The sequence below is a fragment of the Pezoporus flaviventris genome, unplaced genomic scaffold (genome assembly GCF_033815535.1).
Source record: "Pezoporus flaviventris isolate CSIRO_AGI_PZ_B2104156 unplaced genomic scaffold, CSIRO_AGI_Pfla_v1 ptg000043l, whole genome shotgun sequence".
Taxonomy (NCBI): domain Eukaryota; kingdom Metazoa; phylum Chordata; class Aves; order Psittaciformes; family Psittacidae; genus Pezoporus; species Pezoporus flaviventris.
The window spans coordinates 2736130-2757940 of NW_026892591.1; the positions used below are offsets into that span (position 1 = coordinate 2736130).

Below are 21811 nucleotides of genomic sequence, written 5' to 3' on the forward strand. Positions count from 1 at the left end.
AAGTCCTTATCAATCTGTTTCAAACAAGGGCAGGATTCTCCCCTGCCATGCTTTGGGTTCCACCAAGAACATACCCATGTGTTGGTCCAAACACAGGAGGAAGGTACAAGTCCAAACACAATGAAGGTGCCGAGGCACTGGCACAGGGTGCCCAGAGAAGCTGTGGCTGCCCCATACCTGGCAGTGCTCAAGGCCAGGTTGGACACAGGGGCTTGGAGCAAGCTGCTCCAGTGGAAGGGGTCCCTGCCTGTGGTAGGGGTTGGAGCTGGAGGAGCTTTAAGGTCCTTTACAACCCAAACCAGGCTGGGATTCTGTGATTCTCTGAAGCAAAGCTCACCTTTTGCCAGGCGTTCCAATCTCTTGCCGTGCTCAGGAGGTATGGCATACCTGGGAGAGAGTTGACACAGAAGAAAATCATCACTAATGTAAAAACAGCAAAAGAAAACAAAGGCTGGAAACAAGTGTGGTCAGAACTTGTAGCACGGCACATTCACAAATAATGGCTGGAAATAACACCAGTATTTCCTAAGGCTGGAAGGTATCAGTCACACGTCATACACGGAAGAAGGCCCGTAATTCACTCAAAGTCCTCAGACAGGTTATGTGTGTCATTTGCCTTCATGTTTCCCAACAGCATCACAGGAGTTCACAAGGTAGAAGAAAACACTGAGAAGACAAAGGGATGACACAGCACTAGACAAAAGAGAAACGAATCAGTACAGGGAAGAGCAGCCATGGTTTCTGCTGGGAAGATACCTGAAAAACAAAACCTGTGATACAGATTAACACACAACTAACTGCAGATGGACTGGAAAGGTGTGAAGGAGGGATGTGTTCGTTGCTGTACCTACAAGACCAGGTTGGACAGGGCTTGGAGCAAGCTGCTCCAGTGGAAGATGTCCCTGCCTGTGGCAGGGATTGGAGCTGGATGAGCTTTAAGGTCCCTTCCAACTCAAACCAGGCTGGGATCCTGGGACACATTTAACATGACAACACATTCTAATGTCAATGGAATTCTGTGAGTTACTGTTCACACACTGCATCAAATCAAATGTGGTGCTTGTAGCACTTCTTGTAACAGAGTTTTGAGAATTTACATTTCCCTCACTGACATTTATTGCCAGCTATAACTCTGCTTCAATGCGAATAATAAAACATCCATTATTTTTGTTATTTCCAATAAAGACATCAAAATCCTCACAGCTCATTAGAACAGGCTGCAAACAGGATATTGCAGTGGGCAACCACACAGGTGAACAGTATTGCTCTACTTACATCAGGATGTCTCAAAACAGATAGAAGCCCTCTCCTGTACTGCTTTTGTACAAAACCCCAGCTTACCTGTTGTGCTCTGCCAGGTTAGGAAGGATAACAAAGGACAGAAATCATACGTAGGATGCTTCAAGATTTAGACATTAAGCCGATTTCAACTGATGGCTTAAATGAAATCGAAGGGAAAACACTATGTAGCACCTAATCTTATAAAATAATAAATACAGCAACAGTCTCCCAACATCCTCTGACCAAAGTTTGACAGTGCCTGCAACTGCATAATTATCAAACAATTCAATTTCATCTGTCTGGGACAAAGCTCAGAACCTTCCCCTTACAAAGCCCATTCATCACTTACATAAATGTGATAAAACTAATCCCGATCCAAAGCTTCTTTGTAGGATTAACATCCCTTAAAACAGGGAAATGAGACATTCCATTCCTTCTGGGAAAAGTGCTGAAGGATTGGGAAAGGACTCATTTATGGCTCCAAGGCTGCAGATGATTAATGTAATATCCCCAGTCTACAATGCAACCTTCACTTCATTAGTGCCTGTAATTGGGAGTTGTAAAGATAAGATTAATTAAATCTTGAGGATGTTCAAAGTTTAATACATTGGAACATGGTTATTGTGTTATCTGAGACTGCAGCCTGCAAAAAGCCAAGCTGAGCTTTGGAGAACAGTCCACAGAGAGAAAAGAAAAAGGACTTGTTTGGATAGAAACCAGCAAGGAAGGAGGAATTCCAGCTTCTTTAGAAGAACTCTATGGAATAATACACAAATCAGAACGCCCAACCACACAACAGCCTCTTGGTAACAGTTGGCTCCAGGTTTAGAAATTAACTTCTCTTTGGGCCAGTCTTTGAACCTCTGTCCTTCTGCATTTATTCTTAGGAATTCAAAATACCAACTGCAGAAGAGAATTCAAAGTAGGTCAAATTCTGTTTTAAGTTAAACTCACAGATCCGACTGATTTACATAGAGATAGGCAATAAAGGAAGACTTTGGGCTGCTATTTAAAACCAGCAAGAGCAACAGAAGGCTCCTGCAAGCATGGCACAGATTGAGCTTGCTCAATCTAGACATGAAATGATTGATTACAAGGTACAAGAACAATGGAGGTGACACGGAAAGATTAAAAACTGCTGCAATCAAAGGAGTGCTGTTATTGAGCATTATCAGCATCCACCAAGGGCTGGCTTTTGTGCACAACCTTATGGTATCATCCTCCTGCTTTCACCATGAAAAACTGCCAGGCACTTGTTGGGGACAAACCTCCTTGGCAGAGGGAACTGACAAAATGCTGTCATCCGGTAGGATTTGTTACCACCCCTCCTGCACCCACAGGCTGGGGCTCAGCTCACAGCAAAATGGCTTTCATTCCAGAGCCAAGTGACAAGATGCTGCCTGGTAAAGCACATCCAATCATTTTCTTTTCTATATGCATGACTGGGAATACTTTTCAGGTGGGGTCTTCCCAACCAGTAGTATGGACTATAAAGCAGGTTCATGATATCCCTCTGCCTGGGCAAGCCTGAATTGGGCACAGAGCAGGACCAGCTGAACCACAGCTTCCAACAGACGCTTCCTTTAAACCACAGCAAAGACAGAGCAAGGATTTTCCATTGCCCCCAACAAGCTCAACCAAAGGGAAGTGAATGTGGCAGCATCAATATTTTAACAGCCCTTCTTAATAACCATCTTTTAATAGACTGCTGCTGCATCAGAGCAAACATCTGCAACAGCCAAGAGAACACACAACACTGCTGAAAATACTCATTGTCCTCGAGTGCAGAATCTGCCCCTCCTGGTTCAGCCTGGTTCCCCAGTAAAAGAGAAGTCAATGTAGTGTTAAACCAGCAACGGGTTTTAGACCTATCAAACCTGCAAGCAACTGGGCTTGCAAATGAACCAAGGCACCAGTGCCTTAAGTATGGAGCTCCAAGGGCCAGCCTTGCAGTGGTTGACCAAGACAAAGGGCTGAGCTTAAGCTGAAAACCTGCTGCTCAGCGATTTGTCACATTAGGCATGAATAATGGCTTGCTGCTTTGCCAGGGAACACAAGATTTACAGAACAGGGAAGAAACGAATCTCAAGTTATAGGTGTATGACTCAAATGTCATCTTCCCCCGAAGCCAACAATCTCAAAGTAATATCCTGATCCTTCTAAATTACCTTTTGCTACTCCTTCTACAAAAACAAGAGCAGTTCCCTGAAATGAATTAATACAGAACTTGCTGTGGTATGTGAGAAGACTTTCAGCTTCCCCACTTGTTTCACAAAAGCCATTCCCAGCATTTCTGATCTCTACTCCTGTATAGTTTGATGAGTTCCTGAGCAAAACTGATTGCAATTCCTAGACACCAGGGTCATGGTATTTGCCCTAAAGCAACAAATGCATTGGCCAGTCACCTCCCGACAGTGGTGACTTTTGTTAATACAACTTGAACTGGACAGTCCCCTTTTTATCCTTAACATAAAAGCAAGATCCTTCCTATCTGCCATAAAGGATGTCATTAATAGTGTAATTTTCTTGGTGTTTTGTTTATTCCCCTGGAATCTGGCTTGATGGATGCAGATAATTATCAGACTATAAAAGCCAGCAAATGTGCTATTTTCTATCGCTCTAAATCATCAAACAAATAAAGTGTGAAACAGCATTTCTGAATACAATTTTCCCCTCTAATGGCTAAGAATTATTATCAGGAACAATGAAAATAAGCAAATGTCTTGTGAGTTAAGAATGTAACGAGTGTGTCAGTGAGAAAGAGCAGACAGGCCATCCTGGGATCCAAGGACTAGCTCCGAAGTCACCCAGGGATAACAGAACAGGGAATTCACTACAGCAGCAACTTCCAGCATCAGAGGCTCTTCAGGGACTTTGCAGTCAAACTCCGATTCTTTCCTCACTGCAGCTTCTCCAAAGGAGTTGTAAGTCAATGTGTTCTTCTTCTTGGGCACTGAAAGCTGTTAAATACCTTCTCCACATCAAAGGCAATCCTCAGCCTGCTCATGCCCTCTCTGCTGGTGTCTTCCTGTTTAAGAGGGACTGTTCTCACCTGAAGCTATGGCTTTGGTAGAGGACCTGGCCATCCTGCCCCTCAGCTCAGCCCCTCCCAAAAGCTGAGGCACCAACTCAGAGCAATTAAGCAGTCCTTAGATTAGGAAATCTTGTGCACCCATTCTCTGGTCTCCCTGGGCAGGAGGGGGTTCAATCACAAGGCCTTGGAAATGTCACTTCAGCGCAATCCATAGGAGAAGGTAAGAAAGTTAATTTCACAGGGTCTGCACAAGGTCTGGCCAAACAGGCCCCACACAGTTTAACATGCTCTAATTACTGGAATAAGGAACAGAAACCAAGAGAACAGCACATTTTAAATGTCTAAGACCATGTGTCAAACTGGAGGTCAGTTATGTGTCTTCAAAGCAGATTTAGTTGTGTCAAGAATACCGACCCTTTGAAGATTCAAATGCCAGCCTACTCTCGTACATGACAGGCAGAATAAAAAGCTATTATTTCACTCTCTGAAAGACAAAGTGAGTCCATAAATGCATAATCTGAACCCTGATCTTCAACATCTTTAGCCCCCCACAACAGCAGAAATGCCTCCAAAGAAAATCCCTTAGTCTATCAAGAATGTATTTATCACTCAATAGAAGCTGTTAAAAACCATCACTGCAGAGAGGTGGTCCCTCATTTGCAAAGTTCATATCCTGCTTCTACAGCCTAATTTCTCTACCAGGTAAAACTCTTAGAACCTGACATCTCCTCACAGTGTCAAATAAAAGCTCAGAGCAACAAAAGTAGTTTTTTCCACACTGTTTTTAAGCTAGTTTGCAGCCAGTATGAACAAAAAAGGCATTTCAACAAGAACGGATTGGTCCTTTGTCGATATTGCTGTCACCTCCCTCTCTTTCGTGGTCACTTCTCTGTTCCTCCCTGTTTAACCTCCCTTGATCTGTGTCTCCCTCCCAGTTTGTTAAAAGACAGAAATTAACTCCCTTTCTTCTTCTCCTCATCAATATCTGAGGTTATCCCAGGGTGAATTCGCTGTAAGTATCCAATTTCCCTCTTCACGATCACTATTTGGAAAGGAAAATCTCTGGCCTCTCTTGTCTGTCCCCTTCTTTTGTGGCTCCTTTACATCTAGGATGCAAACACATGCTCTGGAGATAAGATCACACATGGATCAGAGAGCTCCTTGTTCCTAGGAAAGAACCTTTATCGAGTGTCTGCAGTTTTATCTTTAATGGATCATTTCACAGGACAATGGATGATGGAATTCAGTATCTTTAACCAGCAGTGTCAATGATTTCAAATAATGACATTTTTATTGAAATACACATAGGAAGAAAGATAAACACAGAGGCTGGGGAGTATCTGCTCAAAAAGCCATACTAAGGAGTAAATAGGTAATGACAGAACAAGATTACAACCACACAAGGCACCAAATCAACCTGTCTTCTAAAGCTTGGGGAAAAATGAGCTCTGCAGGCAGCTGCTCCAATACAATCCTTTGGGAACCAGTGCAGGAAGAAAATCAGGACCAAACCTGCCCAGAAAGGGCCTGGCTCACAGTCAGCATTCCCAGCGCTTGGACCACAGGGCTTATTTCACTGGGTAAGATCTCTTCTGTGCTGCCTGATTGTCAACCCCACTGCCAAGCACAACATGAAGAACCAACAAGCAGGATTGCTGCTAACAGAACAGTAAAGTAAGATGAGGAATTTCCTTCTTCCCTTAAGAAACTACAGTTTGTGCAATTGCAAACTCTCCATTTGCTTTCCAGTGACGATGGGCAGAATTCTCTCAGGTTACTCTGGCACTGGGATCAAATCCTTATGGATTGACTGTTGGAAGATCAGAATCAAACTTAACCCGTGCCAATCACACACTGCTAAAAGACTCCTTAACCCTTAAAGTCACCATGGCCTGGAAAGAGTATTAAATATATGAGTTTAAGAGGTACACCTGAAGTCATAACTACAAGATTTGCACAAAACCACTGAACGTTTGGCTGCTTTCCTAGGGGCTCACTAACCCAAACCTCAATGACGACAGAAAGGAGATTTTTCCAGAACTCTAATGCAATTTTTAAATACCATTTTAAAGCAGAGAGCTTAATATGAACAGCCATCTGCTCCTGGAAATGGTACCCATGTACCAGTCCAGTTAGCTTCATCGCAACAAATGCCAGGCACAAAGCACACAATTACAAATCACACTGGAGTGACTCTCCTTCCACCCATACAAATAAAGCCATAGTCTGCTTCTGCATGCAGTGAATGAGCAGCATGAAGAAGGCATTTTGCTAAGAAAAGGTGTTTGGGGAAAAACATTATGAAATCATTTATTCATTCACTTTGGCCAAGAAGATAATTACTACACAATCCAACAGAGATGAATGACTACAATATACATCCCTTGCCATTCTCTAGTATTTGTTTTGAAGAACCTGTTCACATCAGATTTATTTCCCAAAACTGGCACCATTATTAATTCCTGCTTGCTTTTTGCAGTGGACACTGTAGAAACCTAAATACAAGTGAAGATCAGGCTTCAAAGACCTTATATTACCTCACTGCAACTCAAGCAACAAGGGGAAAGAAGGTAACCAGGGGAGATCACAGATGTTCCTGCCTTGTACCAACTGGCCTCCTTCACAGTGCAGAGGCACAGCCACGCTCCTGCTCGCTGCTTTTGGAAAAACTTACGGATAATTGCTTACAGGAGAACAAAAGGAATCTGCTTGCTAGCAAGGAAAGGTATTTTGGATTAGGCACCCCCTTACACTGGCGGTACAATGCCACTGCCATGACAATGCACTGACACTCTTCTTTTCTTGAGGAAAAACAAATTCCAAAGGGTTAATGCTCCTCACCCACCCAGCTGCACTGTTTCAAACTACAGCTACTACTCTGAAGCTAGGGCCTATGTTCTTGTTAGCATCAAAGCTAGAACTGTTTCAGCTAAGACATGATGAAGATCAGTGGCACAGTGTGTAAAGTTTCCTTTATTTCTTCTACTTGATCCCCTTTGTCATGTTGATTGGTTAGTGAGAAATGAAGTGGATGGAAACCTCAGAACATTAACTAGTTAACAACTGCGTGGCACTCAGAGGATGCAGGATGCAGAGTGCTATTTAAGTACTGTCATTCCTATAGGCTTCTGTTATTTTAAACTCCACTTGCACTGCACTTGGCATCACCCAATGTCAATTTTCTGTGCTGAGTAAAGAAAAAAAAAATCCCTGCTGATTTCTGCCAAAGCGTTGACAAAATGTGAATAAAGACAAAGCTCTGCAGCACCACTGGTGCTTCCTTCTGGTGCTTCCAGCCCCTGCTTTCAGCGCCATGCCAAGGCAGAATCTGCAAGCTCATTCTCCCCCAGGGCCCAAGTCAGATCAGGCTGAAAGAGTTATATGAAGCATGGAAGCCCATCTCCCTCCCATCTTGTCTCAGTGGCAGAGTACACCGTTCAAAAGCCTCAGTTATTAAAACCAATCTGTGATCCTGTCAGACTTCCACAGATCTTCATTTCAAATCAGGCCTGAGCTTTGAGCAGACACTTTCAAAACACACGAATGAGTTGCAGCAAGAGCCTTCTTGGATCAAAGACGTGCTTCTCACAATCCAGCCTGGGACCACTGAGCTGTGATGAATTATTAGTGCTGGCGGAAACAGCAGTGCATGCCTTAAACACTGTCAGTGGAGTAGGAGCCCATTTGAAGACACTGCTGTGCAAAGGAGGATGTGATCACACAGCAGCGTTACCACCTTCCAAGATCATTATGGAGAGCTACAAAGCACAGATCAGAAGGATCTCCACTTCGCTGAGTTAGGTACCACAAGTCACAGGTGAACCCCAGCCTCCAAGAGTTTAGCATTTCAGCAAACTAACTAAACAGGCCCATCAAGATGGACATAAAATGCATGACTGAAACAAAAATGGCACTGAAGTATGGATTAATACCATGCCCCTTGCATGGGGTGGATTCGGACCAGAAACAGAAAGAGGACTCTGGAGGAGGAAGCACATACACAGCACAGAGCTGAGTGAAAGGAGGAGGGAGACCAAATGGGTATGAGCATCCAGCTGGCTGCTGAGCAAATTTCATCTCTTTTCTTAGAGTCACAGTCCCTCCTCAGTCCCCATCAGTCCAAGACTTTGGCTTGATCTTCCTGGCATTTCCTCTCAGTGTTTGATGAGGTTGAAGGGAGACAGACAACACGAGTCCTACCCCCCCAGAACACTGTGCCTCCTCTGCATCGCAAAAAAATACCTTTCCATAATCTGTCTACAACAGCATAATAAAACACAACAACAATCTATTAAAAAGAAAAACCTCCACTGTTCCAATCACAAGCACCTGATGGGGAAGATAATCCACACAACACAGGTCAGAGCTCCTTCAGCCTCTGTACAATGTGCTGACCCCTGGGATTGAGAGCAGCCTGGCACCGAGCACTGTTCCCTTCCCCACCAGATTTCCATCATCCTTCACCCACAGCACCACCTCCAGGAGGTACAGCCCAGCTCAGACCCGAGGGCAGCCTCGCCTGAGTATTAGCAGTAGAGTGGTTTGTATTGATTAACTAATGACTGCGGTGTATGAAGCCGAAAGGCTGTATTAATAACTCACTGCTGCACCGCTCCCATTTAGCAGGGTATTACAGGGGGATACAACTCTGCATCTCGATATATCACTCCTTTCATGAACCTCTGAGCAGATCAACATGCACGTGGATTCTCAATGCAGAAAGCCTGTTCCAAAGCAGCTTTCACCTATAACAGTTTTGGAAGGGGTAGGAGAGTGAAAAGCTGTTCTGCCCAGCCATGCTTTCTCTCTCCCTTTCATTTTATTTCCTTTAATGGGTATCACTGTGCCTTCCTCTCTCCCTTTATCATCAGAAAAGGGGTTTGTTTTGCCAAAGCTGCCCGAGAGCAAATGGTGTTGCAGTTAATCTATAAATCAACCATCACCATAAATTCTCCTCTTTCCCCATCCAAAGCTGCAGGACTGTAAAACAGATTACATGGGATAGCAGAGGCAGGAAGGAAATTTGTGAGCTGCAAGGAGCCCATCATAGCCCAATGGCCTTCCTGTGCCCCTCCTTTCTCCCCCACTCCACCCCAACAAGCCTATAAATCTCTACTGTCAGAGTGGAACACACAAACAGCAAATGTGTGCACTCATTTAAGAGCAAAACAACCTCACTCACACATTTCACACAGAAGGCTGATGCAGACCTTGGGCACTGAGGGAGCAAAGGCTGCAAAAATCTTCTTTTGAATTCCTTAATGCCAAGAAATATCAAAAGTAAAACTTGGGGGGGAGGGGGGGGGAGGGAGGAGGGAGGGAATTACCCATATGGAGCAAAACAAAAAGTCAGTGTAACTAATTCAGAGACCTCAGCCCCCTCAAGGGCAAAACAGCTCTGTGATTCCAGCTAACCTCACTTTAAGGAACTCACAGGATCTCCAGGGTGCAAGGGAGAGATCCCAATAATCAACACTTAGAGTCACATCTGATCAATTCAAGCACCCTGTGCATTGGCCCCCTGAGGCAATAGAATAAAAGGCAGCAAATGATGCAAAGGCCAAGTGTCCTTCCCCGCTGCTGCCATACAATTCAGAATCAACCATTAAGCCCATCTGCTTTAAATGAGAGGACATCCAGCTCCCAGAAAACTGCAACGTATGTAGAGTGTGTCAAAGCAGAGGGATGGTTCGGAATACCATGCTGGGGAAATGGGGATAAGGAAGACAAGCTGGAAGAGTTACGCTCTGGGATAGTACTAGGTCATGTTCTTTCTCCAAGGTAGTTTTCCAGGGATTAATATTTTCTATCCTGGGGGGAAGAGAGGACAAGAGTTCTGAGACAGCTGCAATGTTCCCTAAGACAACAATGACAACTGAAATCAGCAGCAAGACCCTCAGCACTTCAGATCTGCTGCTGCTTTGGTGTATGCTTGTAGCCAAGAATAAAGAGGGCTCCTTTTACAACCTTCTCCCAGGGGAACAATCACATCTTCCTTCCAATCTCCCCATCCTAACACTGGTAGAAAATGGGAGATTTCCCTAATCTCCATCAATAACAGATACTACGAGTTTATTAACTGTAGATGTGACAAGCAAGTCCTCCCAAGGACTCGTGTCCCTTGATTCCTACAGACAGACTCGCCCTACTCCTGAAGGAAAGTAGGCAGGAATTCCATAGTACTTCAGCCAACAAAGCCTTCCAGTAACACTGGGGACTTTCAAATAAGCAGTCTTAAGGCTTTCACTACAGAAGTCCAGAAGTGCTTTCTTAACAGGTAACTGTAGCTCTGACCACTGCTTTCAGCTAATCACATCATTTTAAAATGCCTTTGGTAATTTGTCCTTAATTCCACATAAACTGCCGTTCTGGCATAGAGCACACTTTGTGATAGCAAAGGCAAACAGATTAGGCATGATCCACTTTCAGCAAGGGAATGTTTTGGAGAGAAGACCATATAACTTAAAAGCTAAAGCTGGCTCCCTGCTTTAATTAAAGGGGATTAAACATCCATCATGATAAGGAAACAGGGACATTTCATAAAAATCAATTACTGTCCCCAGTGTCACTCTGGTTTCACACCTGCAGCTTCTGAACCAATACAGTGTGAGAGCCCATTAGTACTTACAGAAGGTACATTAAATATTGTTGCTATACAGCAAGATCAGCCACAAAATACCTTCTTACCCAGACAGGTGTTACGGTGTTGACAAAACAAGATAGAGACTTTCCACCTCCAAAGAACATCCATCACATTCCCATTAGTGAGATTTAACATTTCCTTCAGCACTTCTCTCCCACAGGAAGCCCCTCAGGTGGCTATTGCACATGTTGGTAGAGATGAAACAAAGCAACGGTGGGGTATTGCAGGGTTTAAAAATACACTTCTGAAACTGCAAGGGCTGAGACACACACGCTCCTCAATAAAATGCCATAATAACCATGAAGTATGAGGCTTGGCATTCAGTTTTGTTGCTTCTGTCATTATAAAAATCTTCTCTTAGCATCGTTTGACAATATGCTCTATTTTAGCTCTCGGCATACGAACGTATAAGGTAATTATACATAATATGTATAATTGATACAGTAAAAGCTCCTACCACAAGAGGTTTAATACAGGGCTGCAAAATGAAATACATTCAAAGTTTGGAAAAAACAAAGACTGTGAAAAGGTTGTAATTAAACTACTAATGGGAGAGGGGCATTCTTTTGTCATTTGGGAAACAAGCAAGCAGGAGCCTCAAGCTGGCAGCTCCCTGCCTGAGCAGCCCAACACCGAGTTACACAACAGCTCTGATGCAAAGTGCCCACACCTCCTGCGTGACCTCTCCAGCCTGTCAGGCTGATTTGCCAGTTCATACCAACAGCAGTGTGGCTACAACATGGACCAGCTGCATACGTGTGAGCAACAGCACATCAGAAAAGCTGTGCATCTTCGATGCAAGGCAAGTGTGACCCGGAAGGGGTAGTGTGGGTATCTGTGCAGCAGCAATCATTGTGGCTAAAGAAAGATATGTAACAGTGCTCATTCTTCTTAGTACAAGGAAGAACTTCAGAAATAAATGGAGTGCAATCTGCAGGCACAGAGAAATCATTTAATGAGACTTACATCACTCCCTTTCCTCTGCCTCATCACTGGATGATCCTTTACTGCTCAAGTACCTCACTTAGTGCTGAACACTGCTTTTAACCTGCATCCCCCAGTGACACAGCTCTGTGCAGACAGCTCACACTGCTGCAGCTTGCTCTACTCTGCTTATGGAAAGAAACAGTACAAGAAAGTGTTGGCAGCAGGACTTCTCTGCAGTGACAGCAACACATTAATCAAGGAGCTGTATGACCAAGCAAATGCTCTTTAAGCTGTACAAAGAAGCCATCTTCAGATATTTGTTTCATTGGTAATCCCAGTCCCCAAAGCACATGCTGTGTAAGAGCTGTAACCCAGAATTTCAAAGACAGAAATGAAAGACCCATATGAAATCCTATGTCAGTAACTATCCTCCCTGACTCATGAGACAGATTCCTTTCTCAGCTTATCTTTGTCCACTGAGGTGGCTTCTCATGGTCCAAACACATCCTGCAGACCTCCCCAAGAAGGTACTGCACCTCTTCCACAGCAATTGAACAGGAAACTCTTGCAGAACCCACTCAGCAACCTCCATTGGCCAGATTCCCTTCTCACCTTCCTTCACAAGAAAGCAGAGCTGGTGACTTCTCATCACTCCTACACACTACCTGCAAAGCAAGGCTTGGGATGCACAGCCTGGGTTAAAGTAGCCTCAGATAACTTATGAGAGACATGAAGAGGAGTTATGGTTTTTAGCAGACAATTTTAAGCAGAATACTACAGAGTCCTTGGTTTCACTACATAAATATCTCTGACAGCCAAACAATAACTCTGCCTCCTATTTTAGAGCTCAGCCCAAAGTGGTAGGCTTTGTAACTCTCCACACTCCTGCTATCCCCTGAGGTGCTTCTCAGATGATCACTGTTAGAGTCAAAGAGACTATAAAAAGGATGAAGAAAGCTGGGAAATTTCCACAGAGATGGTGCCAGAAAGCCAGACCATTTCAGCCATCCTTGGGTAAAGCCAGGCTGCACCACTGGAATTTCATCACTGAAGTCCAAGAGCTCCCCCAGCTGTGCTCTGCAATGACTGCAACCACAACCAGAAGACAGGCGATTGCCCGGGTACCAGGAAAGTTCCAGATCTGCTCTAAGGGGTATTCAGCTTTACTCCTCAGAAGCCACAGAAGAGCTTAAGAACTCATTAACAGAAGCTGTCATAGTGAAGAACATGGAAGAAATGACTTGGGCAAGTGGCATACTCTTGCCTTATGCTTAAGGGAACAGCAGAGAGGCTTGCCAAACCAGCAGCAGCATCCTGTCACAATATATTCCGTTTTGTGTTATACACTGTCATCTGTATAATAAGAACACTCCATTGAAAGGGAAAATGTTTTGCCCAAAACATGATCTGTCCTCAAAATCCCCATCTTCCCCCAACTGCGTAAGGTTTATAGAGCTAGTTACTATAAAAGGACTACACAAACACAGAATGGCTGGATAAAAACCCTCCCTGGGGGAAAAGTACTTACCGAATAGCATAGTAAACCCAAACCCAAGCAGGTGCAGAGCATGTTCCTGCTTTGAGTTTTAACCACCAACACCCGAGCAACTTTACAAGATGATTTTATGATCTCTATTCTAAACAGCAGTGACTGAAGTCCTCTTTGGTTTCTTTCTTTACTATGCAAGCCATACTTCCCATGGAAACAACAGCAAACTTAAGGAAACAACACTGTTTAGTAAAGGTGAGGGAACAGTTTCACGCACTGAGTTTTGAGTATCATCTTTATGATACGCACAGTATGCGGATATCCACATATACCAAACAAGAGCATGAAGTTCCTAAGATGCATGCAAGAAGAAAACCAGTTTAGGTGAGGTATAAATCCAAAATGAAGTATGCATGAATTACCTGTTCTCCAACTTCTGCTCACAGTGCGAGTTTGTGGAACGGCCATTACTTTCATGCTGGGATCAGCTTCTCTTTTCAAGCTGATCTGTTCTTAATTGCTACTTTTTAAAGCCATAATCCCCTATTCTGAGTTCAGAACAAAAAGCAAGCAGAAGACAGATGAGGCAGGGCTGATTAAGAGGCAGGTATGAAAAGAGCAGCTGGACACAGCCACAATGGCACGACCCTCCTAAAAACCTCAGGTCAGTTCTTCATACAACTCTTAAAGCAGCCAACCCCTGTGTTCTGAAACCACCACATCAAAGATGACACTGGCACTGCTGGTGGTCACCAGGGCAAAGGAGAGGAAGTGCTTCTTGTGTGCTGGTGGCACCATCTACTGGAGATGGGGACTGAATAAAACCGGGTTTCAATGAACCACTGCTGAAAATGAAGGGAAAAACTGAGAGTACCTAAAGAGTGGCACATTCTGTTCCTACTCCAGAGATGATCAAGGTCGTTTAACAGATGTATCATAAGAGATTCTGCAAAATTCTTGTGCATCTGCTTGAAAGAGGGAGACTAAGATTCAGATCTACTAGGGAAAGATTTTCTGACATGCTGGAAAGATTGTTAAAGTTCACATGAAGACTAGAGCTGAATAGACAGATTCAGCCCCTCCTTTTCTAGACTGTAAAAGAACACTACATCCATTCATTACAGTCTCTTTGCTGTCAGTAGCTCTTATATGCCCACAGGCACTAAGAGCCTGGAGATACTTGGTGTCACTAGAGACTCATACTGCAGGGACATGGAAGGATCTTGTCTGCCTCTGCCAGGGCACAGTGACAGCAGCTTCCCAGTGACATTTAAACTCCAATTTGCACGTAAATGTCAATATTTATTAGTCACATCAAGATCTTCAGCAAAGCTCTTCTGGGTTGCTAAGTCTCTGTGGTTATGCTTTTAAGTAGGAGGCTTGAGAAAGAACACCACCAGCTCTTGGTAACTTACCCCAGATTCCTCAGGTTCTTCATTTCACCCTTATCTATTGATTTTTTTGGTGAAAATTCCTTTCAAACCAGTCTATGCATCAGAGAGACGAAAAATGCTTCCCAGTGTTCTACGAATTGACCTTGAAAAAGTAACCCTTTGACTCACCTTGTCCGTGGGAGTTGTAAGCACATTCAAATCCTGGAAGTTTTAAAGTAACAGATGTTTCCTGCCTACAGCTCCATGCAGAACAGACTTTCACTATTAAAGTGCACCTGAAACATCCCCATATTCCCATCACCATTTGCTCTCCCACATTAGTGGAAGGGCTCTCCTGTGCATTACTTTGCAAAACTCCCCAAGCTGTTGAAATCTTGCTTTACCTGTGAAGTCAACAAGTCTCCCTAATTCTGCTCCTTTCTAGAAAGATGGGAATCAGGCCTCTGAGCAAGTTAGCATGAAAGGAAGTAAAATTCTTTTCAATTGTGGAATAGGAAAGGAGAAAAAAAAAATGGGGAGAGATCAGATTGATGGAAATAGGTGGACTTGGAAAAAGAGATACTGCAGCGGTCTCAAAGTAGAGAGTAAAGGTACATAATCACCATCTGCTTAGTACTCTGTCACTTACCAGGATTTTGGCTCCCCAAAATGCAAGTAGTTGATGCTGTAGAGATCCATGTCCTCGGTATGCCAAGCAAATGTTGTCTTCCACATCCCAAAGTAGAGGTAGGGAGTGTTTACACCTTCTATGATAATGCCACACTCATGTTCCACCATATCTAAGAGGGTGTTCAGATTGCCAATATTCCATTCTTCCACATCCTGTAATTCAAAAGAAATGTTTTGTACTGGAACACATCTGAACTTGCTATAACTGACTAATAGCCACAGCTTCCTTTCAGTGCCTTAAAATGGGGATATCCTGATGTCATCTACGCTAATTTAATCCCATCTGCTTCCAGAAAGCCTACTTTTAATGCTCAGCAATAACCAGGAAAAGGATGTGCTACCAGCGCTTTGTGGCAAAGGGATGACTGCTGGCTTCTCACTCTCTGAAGAGGCACTTGTACTATGTGATATCCTACCATTAAGTAACCATTCTACTAATAAACACAAGTAGAGGTAAAAGACACTTCTCTCAATGCCATATTCCATCCAGATGTTCTTCATTTGATGAACACTTATCAGCTGATGAGAAACACTAGACTTCAATATGACCAAAGCGGCAGAAGCCTCTGCAAAATCTTTAACCTTGAGATTGCTTGAAGAGTAATACAACCCAAAAGGAAACTAAGAGTCACCTTCACACCCCTTTTCCCCAGTGTGCTTAATATGCACTCAAGTATGTGAGCAATCCCAGCTTCGTCCTGCTGGCTGGAGTAACTGCAAGACAGTGAAACTCAAGCTGCTCAGTCTTCACGCTGTCTAAATTAACCTGAAGAGGGACAGGGAGGAAAGGGCTGAAGAAAGGAAGCAGGTGAAAGCAAGATGCAAAGTGAGCTGATGCAGAAGGAGAATGTCTTCCATGACACTCACACCTCACTGCTTGCACCAACAGGGAGCATTCTTTAGGTGTGACTGGTAATTCCATTCTTTAATATCTGCTTACAGGAACTTAAGGAATCACAATGTATGTTCAATCCATTGCAAAAGCTGCTTCTCCTAAAGCCTGCATTTGTGTCTGGTTCTGTCACCTCCCCTGACACATTTTATTCCTTTTAAAAACAAAGGGGAAAAAAAGCCTAGTATGATAAAGATCGGGATCAAGGTGGGAAGTTTAGTCACCCCTTGGTAATGGCGGAAAAATAAAGATACCTGCTTTTTTAAGGTTTCTAAATTCTGAATTACTGTTCCTAGAGGAGAGAAAAGCAATAAGGAAGTCAGTGTCCGTTTTTAAAATAAATGAGGAACATTCTACTTACGGCATCATACAGTGAGCCGCTGATATCAGCCCCATAGATTGGTGAGACAAATGTAAGATTCTTCCAGTATTTGCGTTCCAAGTCTTCAAAATCTTGATGGCGTGGAGTACAGTACCTGGTAAGGACATGGAAAAGATAAGGATGCAAGAACCCCTGAGGGACGCTCATCACAGACAGATAAATGACTGAAAAGTCATTCCTTTCAGGCAGATTCAAGCTACACCAAAAGCCACCAAGTTACAAACTTATTTGAGATTCTGGATGTAAACTTCCAAGAGAAAGCAGTTTCCCCCCAAATGCTTCCTCTTCAACAAGGCTGCATTTGCTTTTCAGCTTGTTTCTAGAAAGAAAGGCTTTCCACACAACTCCTCCCCATCATTTGACACCAACATACTTCTCGCTGTTAGCCAGACGCCGGTACTCTCCCACAGTCATCGGTTTCTTCTGTATATTATACTGGGTGAACAACCCCGACTGCCCAGTAACAACCTGCTGAATAGGAGCTGGGATAATCATGTCATCTATGTCATCATAGGTTTTCCGAGGCTTCCATTCCTTGGGAGGAATCACCTGGAATTGGGGGGGGAAACAAACAACAAAATTACTTGATGTTCACAACAGGCACACACAGTTCTCCTGAGGAAAAAGCTGTGGGAGTGGACGGGATTTCATCCCACTGCTGCAGGTTATCAGGTAACAGCAGCAGCTCAAATAACCAGCACAGATGACAAGCCAACTGTTCTGCATCTGCTGAGACACAGGACTGGCTGACACAGAGGGCTGCCAGCCTGCCTGCTAGCAGAAGAGCTGCACAAAACAGGCAGTGAGGATAGAAAGAGGTAGAGTTATACCAAGGAAGCATGCTGCATGCCGGAAGGACTGCATATGCTCCCCCTCCAGATGGAATTCCTTGCTCACCTACTATTCCACAAAGTTGCATGAAGACTCCAGCACCATGTTGAATCTCTACAAGTCCATAACCTTTGATAGGAGTGTAAACTATTCCATCTAGAAATCACTTACCTGAGGGTTTTCTTGAGGGGACAGTGCTTTTGGATTAGTTGGGGTTTTATTTAACTAGGAAGGCCAACGTCCTGTTGCATTATTAATTGATGTTTCTGTATTTGTAGGTGACAGATCAGGGACCAAATCCTTCAATGAAAAGGGGTAAGAGCTAGAGAAGAACCAAAGAAAACCAAGGGGAACACGTCCAGAACTCTTTCCTCACGCTTAGAGGCTGCACAGAAAGCAACCACCCTGCTGCAAAGCAGTCCCAAATCTGGAAGAAAAAGCTGTAATTTCAAACAGAAGAGCTGCCAACAATTCTAGGCTCAAGATCAGAGAACAATCACTGGGACATTCAGCAGGCATGTGCAGTGACAAAGTACAATGTCTGCAATCTAATGTGGTGGGAGGATCAGCCAAAAAAAGTTACGGGAACTGGAGACAAGTTATTGATTTTGTGGGCATGGTTCCCCCAGGCTACGATGAGCTCGACTTCCATTACGAGGCTCCAAAATGCAGTTGCAAGAGACAGTGACAAAAATTACCTTGAAATGCTCAGATTTAGTCCTACAAGTAGAGCAATTTCTTAACAACATCTGGAATTTACCAACAACCATCATTAAAATTATCTACCCTGGCAGGCTCCTGGAATGTAATTGCCGGTACACTTGAGTGGACAAGGAAACGTTTCACAGAGAGCTTTTATCAATACCCAGCTCTATTTAGAACTGTAACATAAACAGTAATTGACCTATGGGTTAGAAAAAATGAAATTATTTCATGCCTAACAGCTTTATTCCTCTGCTGTGCTTTATTAAGCTCTGCTAAATACCATTTGTAACAACTACCTTGTCAGAACAACTCATCTTCCTCAGCCTATGGTGCAACATGGCTCAGCCACAAAAATACTCTTTCTATTCAGTTAGTCCTGATTTTTTCCAAGCAGTTGTATGTCAAGCACTGGAATTGAGAAACTTCACATGAAGAGTTCTCAGAAAGTTTCATCAGTGCAAAGATGTGGATGGGAAGGAAGGAAAGAGATGGTTTAGAGCTGGCTGGAGAACTGCTTCCTGAAGGTCAAAACGGCTTTCAGGCATTTATTAGGGAATCACACACACAGAGGACTGAAAACCTCCCACGTCCAGCCCTTGAGAACCACAGCTACTGCTATAAGTGTCCTCAGCAACAGAAGCAGGACACAGAAATACCCTTAACCCATAGCTGCAGGGGCTGGGAATGTGCCGTTTTCCATTCAGGGATCACGAAAAGCCATCCTGCAAATAAACCCTTCTTTAGCTCTTAGGCAAGGCCTGGAACTCCTCTTTCCTCTCTCAGTAAACCAAGACACAGGTTGCAAGTCTGATTTTCAAGAACAAGCTCTGCGTGACTCCACAAAAGCAGAAACTGCTTCTGAGGGATATAACTTCACAGACACCCTACATAAAGCAGAGCCTCAGGAAGGCAGCCTTCAGGAAGCTTTCCACTACCTCAGCTAGGGCAACTCACCTTGGCCAGCCCTGCTCGGTGAGCTCCTTGTGATTCCATGTAAGCAATGTACTTCCCAAAGTCCCGGAACTCCTCCAGGGTGGGACGAAAGGTCATGATCTTGCATCCAGGGTTCTGCGGGCTCGGCACTTCCGACCCCATGTTCCTGCGACGGAAGGACCTGGAGGGGAAGCAGAAAAGGAAAGAGAAAGAAAGAGGAGAGGCAGTACTGGTTAAAAAAGTCAGGTTTCTTTCTACTTCCTTTAATGAAAGTCACAGAGGCATGGATGTACTTTTCATTTCTCTCCCCTGCTCCCCCAAGACAGTATTTGTAAGTAATATCTATTCTAAAATGGATAGGATGAGCATTAACCAAAAAAACCCAGTCTATTTGCTAGCAGGGCCTTAAGAAGGGTCAAGTATCAGCAGCTTCCTGATACCAGCATCATCTGCAAGATCAGATAGAGCCTAAATATAGCTCACAGCCTGAACACTGTCCCCTCCATTCAACGTATGAAGCTGTGTCTCAACAGAACAGGGCTCACCTACAACAAACTTCTCACTACCTTCATCATCTACCCAGCGTGTGAGTGTGGAACTAGTGCCCCTCAGAGCCAGAATGCTTCATCCTTTTCTGTATCACAGAATCCCAGCCTGATTTGGGTTTTGTATGTGTAGTGAATACAGACAAAACAAAGGGTCAGACAATTCTTAAAGGAAACGTAGATGTACGATTTCAAAGCATCTCTCCAGGTGAAAAGCAAAATTGCTCCATTTACATCCCAATTCACAGAGGCAAAAAGAAACCATCAGCACAATTCAGGGTGAAATGAGCGGTTTTTAAATGGACCTTCCTAAGTTCTGCTGGAAACTTCGAAGGTAAACCCTTAAAACAAAATGGTTTAACGGCATTTTAGTGGAAATACAACTACAAAAACATTCTCCATGTCAGAAGAGCAGCCGCAGCACATCCAATGTGCTCAAGCTATCACGAGAGGGCAGCACGGGGCTTGTAAGGAATAAAAGGTGCAGCCATGCTACGCCAAAACACGAGCTGTAAATCACAAGCAAAGCACGTTTGGGTTTAAATTGATTTCAAACCAGCCAAGAAGCACTCCAGATGCTCTCTGTGTTAGGAAACACAAAACAGAGGAATGGGTCTATCAGTGTTTTAATCAGCGAGTGTGCACACAACTCACCCGTCTCCAGAGAGACATCAGATACTCTACGTGCCCCCTACAAGTAAACCCAACCTCACACTAAGTGGGAAAGACTCAATACCAATTATTATTACTATTATAAATGAACAGTTTGGACTCGATATTTTAGAAAAGAGAAGATTTTAGGATTCTTCAGAATTCCCTTCCTGTCACATCTGTCTCAAAGCAACGGGCTGCAGGTCAAAGCCCTTCCCCAGCACAGACTTAAAGGAATCCCATGCAGAAAATCACAGCCTCTCGTGCTCATCTGACCCTCGAGCTCTCATCTCCAGGGTGCCCCTGCCCCAAAGGGATCTCCAACCTTGCCAGGCAGAAAAAGACTTGCTCTGTTTCAGGGTCAGCATTTGACAGTAAGAAACAGGCTTCATAAATACCCACAAGAACAAGTTACTTGTTCTGCAGAAAATACAAGAGGAGGAAACAGCATCTCCCATCCCCGGGACAAACCACAGGAGCTGATAAGCCCCAGGCATCCATTTGCTACAGTTTTTCCTCCAAAATGCTGAAGAAAAGCATTGTTTACCAGGAAAACACAAAGCCATCAGGGTAGGAAGGGAGCTGTGGAGATCATCTAATCCAACCCCCTGCAGAGGCAAGGCCACCAAATACAGCTGATCATGGCCACAAGTGGAAAGGAAAAGAGAAGTGACTGGTGGAGAAGTGGGACCCACACAGGAACCATCCCCAAACTTTCATTCCAACACTGTCTCACTGAGAATGTTGTGCTATTTTTAAACAGGGTCTGGAAATGCCACGAGAGTTCACCCGAGCAGGAAGCACCGAGTCAGGCTCCACAGCAGCACGGCTGCTCCTGAGGATCTGGCGCGGGGAAAGGAGCTTGAATTCCACCCTGAGGAGGATCCGTGCCAGCACCATCTGCTCCAGGGATGCCTTCCCAGGCTTTGCAGCTTTAGCCACAACCAGAGAGAAAAAAAGCCAGTAAAACAGTCAAAGCAAGGATTTATCCCATCTTTTCCTCAAGATCATCTCCAGCAATTCCAATTTTTATTCAATTAACTGGGAGTAAATAGTCAAAATACCTGCTATAACAAAGAGGGGGATCGAAAACTATTTCATGCAAAACTTAATAAGTTAAAGCACCTACCTGCCCCAGTACAAACTGTGACTCTGGAAAGCAGACAGCAAAGAACAACAGATTTTTCCATGTTTAATCCCATCTCTTTATTCTAAGGAACATCTTAACACCTACCCCAGATAACATTTCACTGAATCATGGAATGGTTTGGGTTGGAAGGGACCTTAAAGCTCATCCAGTTCCAACCCCCTGCCACAGGCAGGAACACCTTCCACTAGAACAGGTTGCTCCAGGAATGCTGCCAGGAATGGGGCACCGAAGCCACAGAGGATGTTTTGGGAGAAAAGAATCCCTTTGCGCATCACAGCTCTAACG

The 21811-nt window shown here is 44.1% G+C and overlaps 1 protein-coding gene across 2 annotated transcripts in view; it reads right to left on the reverse strand.

Annotated features, from left to right (window-relative positions):
• KDM4B (lysine demethylase 4B) overlaps nucleotides 1-19348 on the reverse strand; it is a 64453-nt gene extending 45105 nt beyond the window's left edge. For both annotated transcript variants that reach the window (XM_061466908.1, XM_061466907.1), the window contains exons 1-5: nucleotides 19202-19348; nucleotides 17085-17260; nucleotides 16691-16805; nucleotides 15397-15590; nucleotides 338-387 (exon numbers count right to left, since the gene is read on the reverse strand). In XM_061466908.1, coding sequence (XP_061322892.1) covers nucleotides 338-387; nucleotides 15397-15590; nucleotides 16691-16805; nucleotides 17085-17260; nucleotides 19202-19342 — 676 coding nt within the window. In that variant the 5' untranslated portion in view covers nucleotides 19343-19348. The remainder of the gene's footprint in view (nucleotides 1-337; nucleotides 388-15396; nucleotides 15591-16690; nucleotides 16806-17084; nucleotides 17261-19201) is intronic.
• Nucleotides 19349-21811: the final 2463 nt, after the last annotated feature.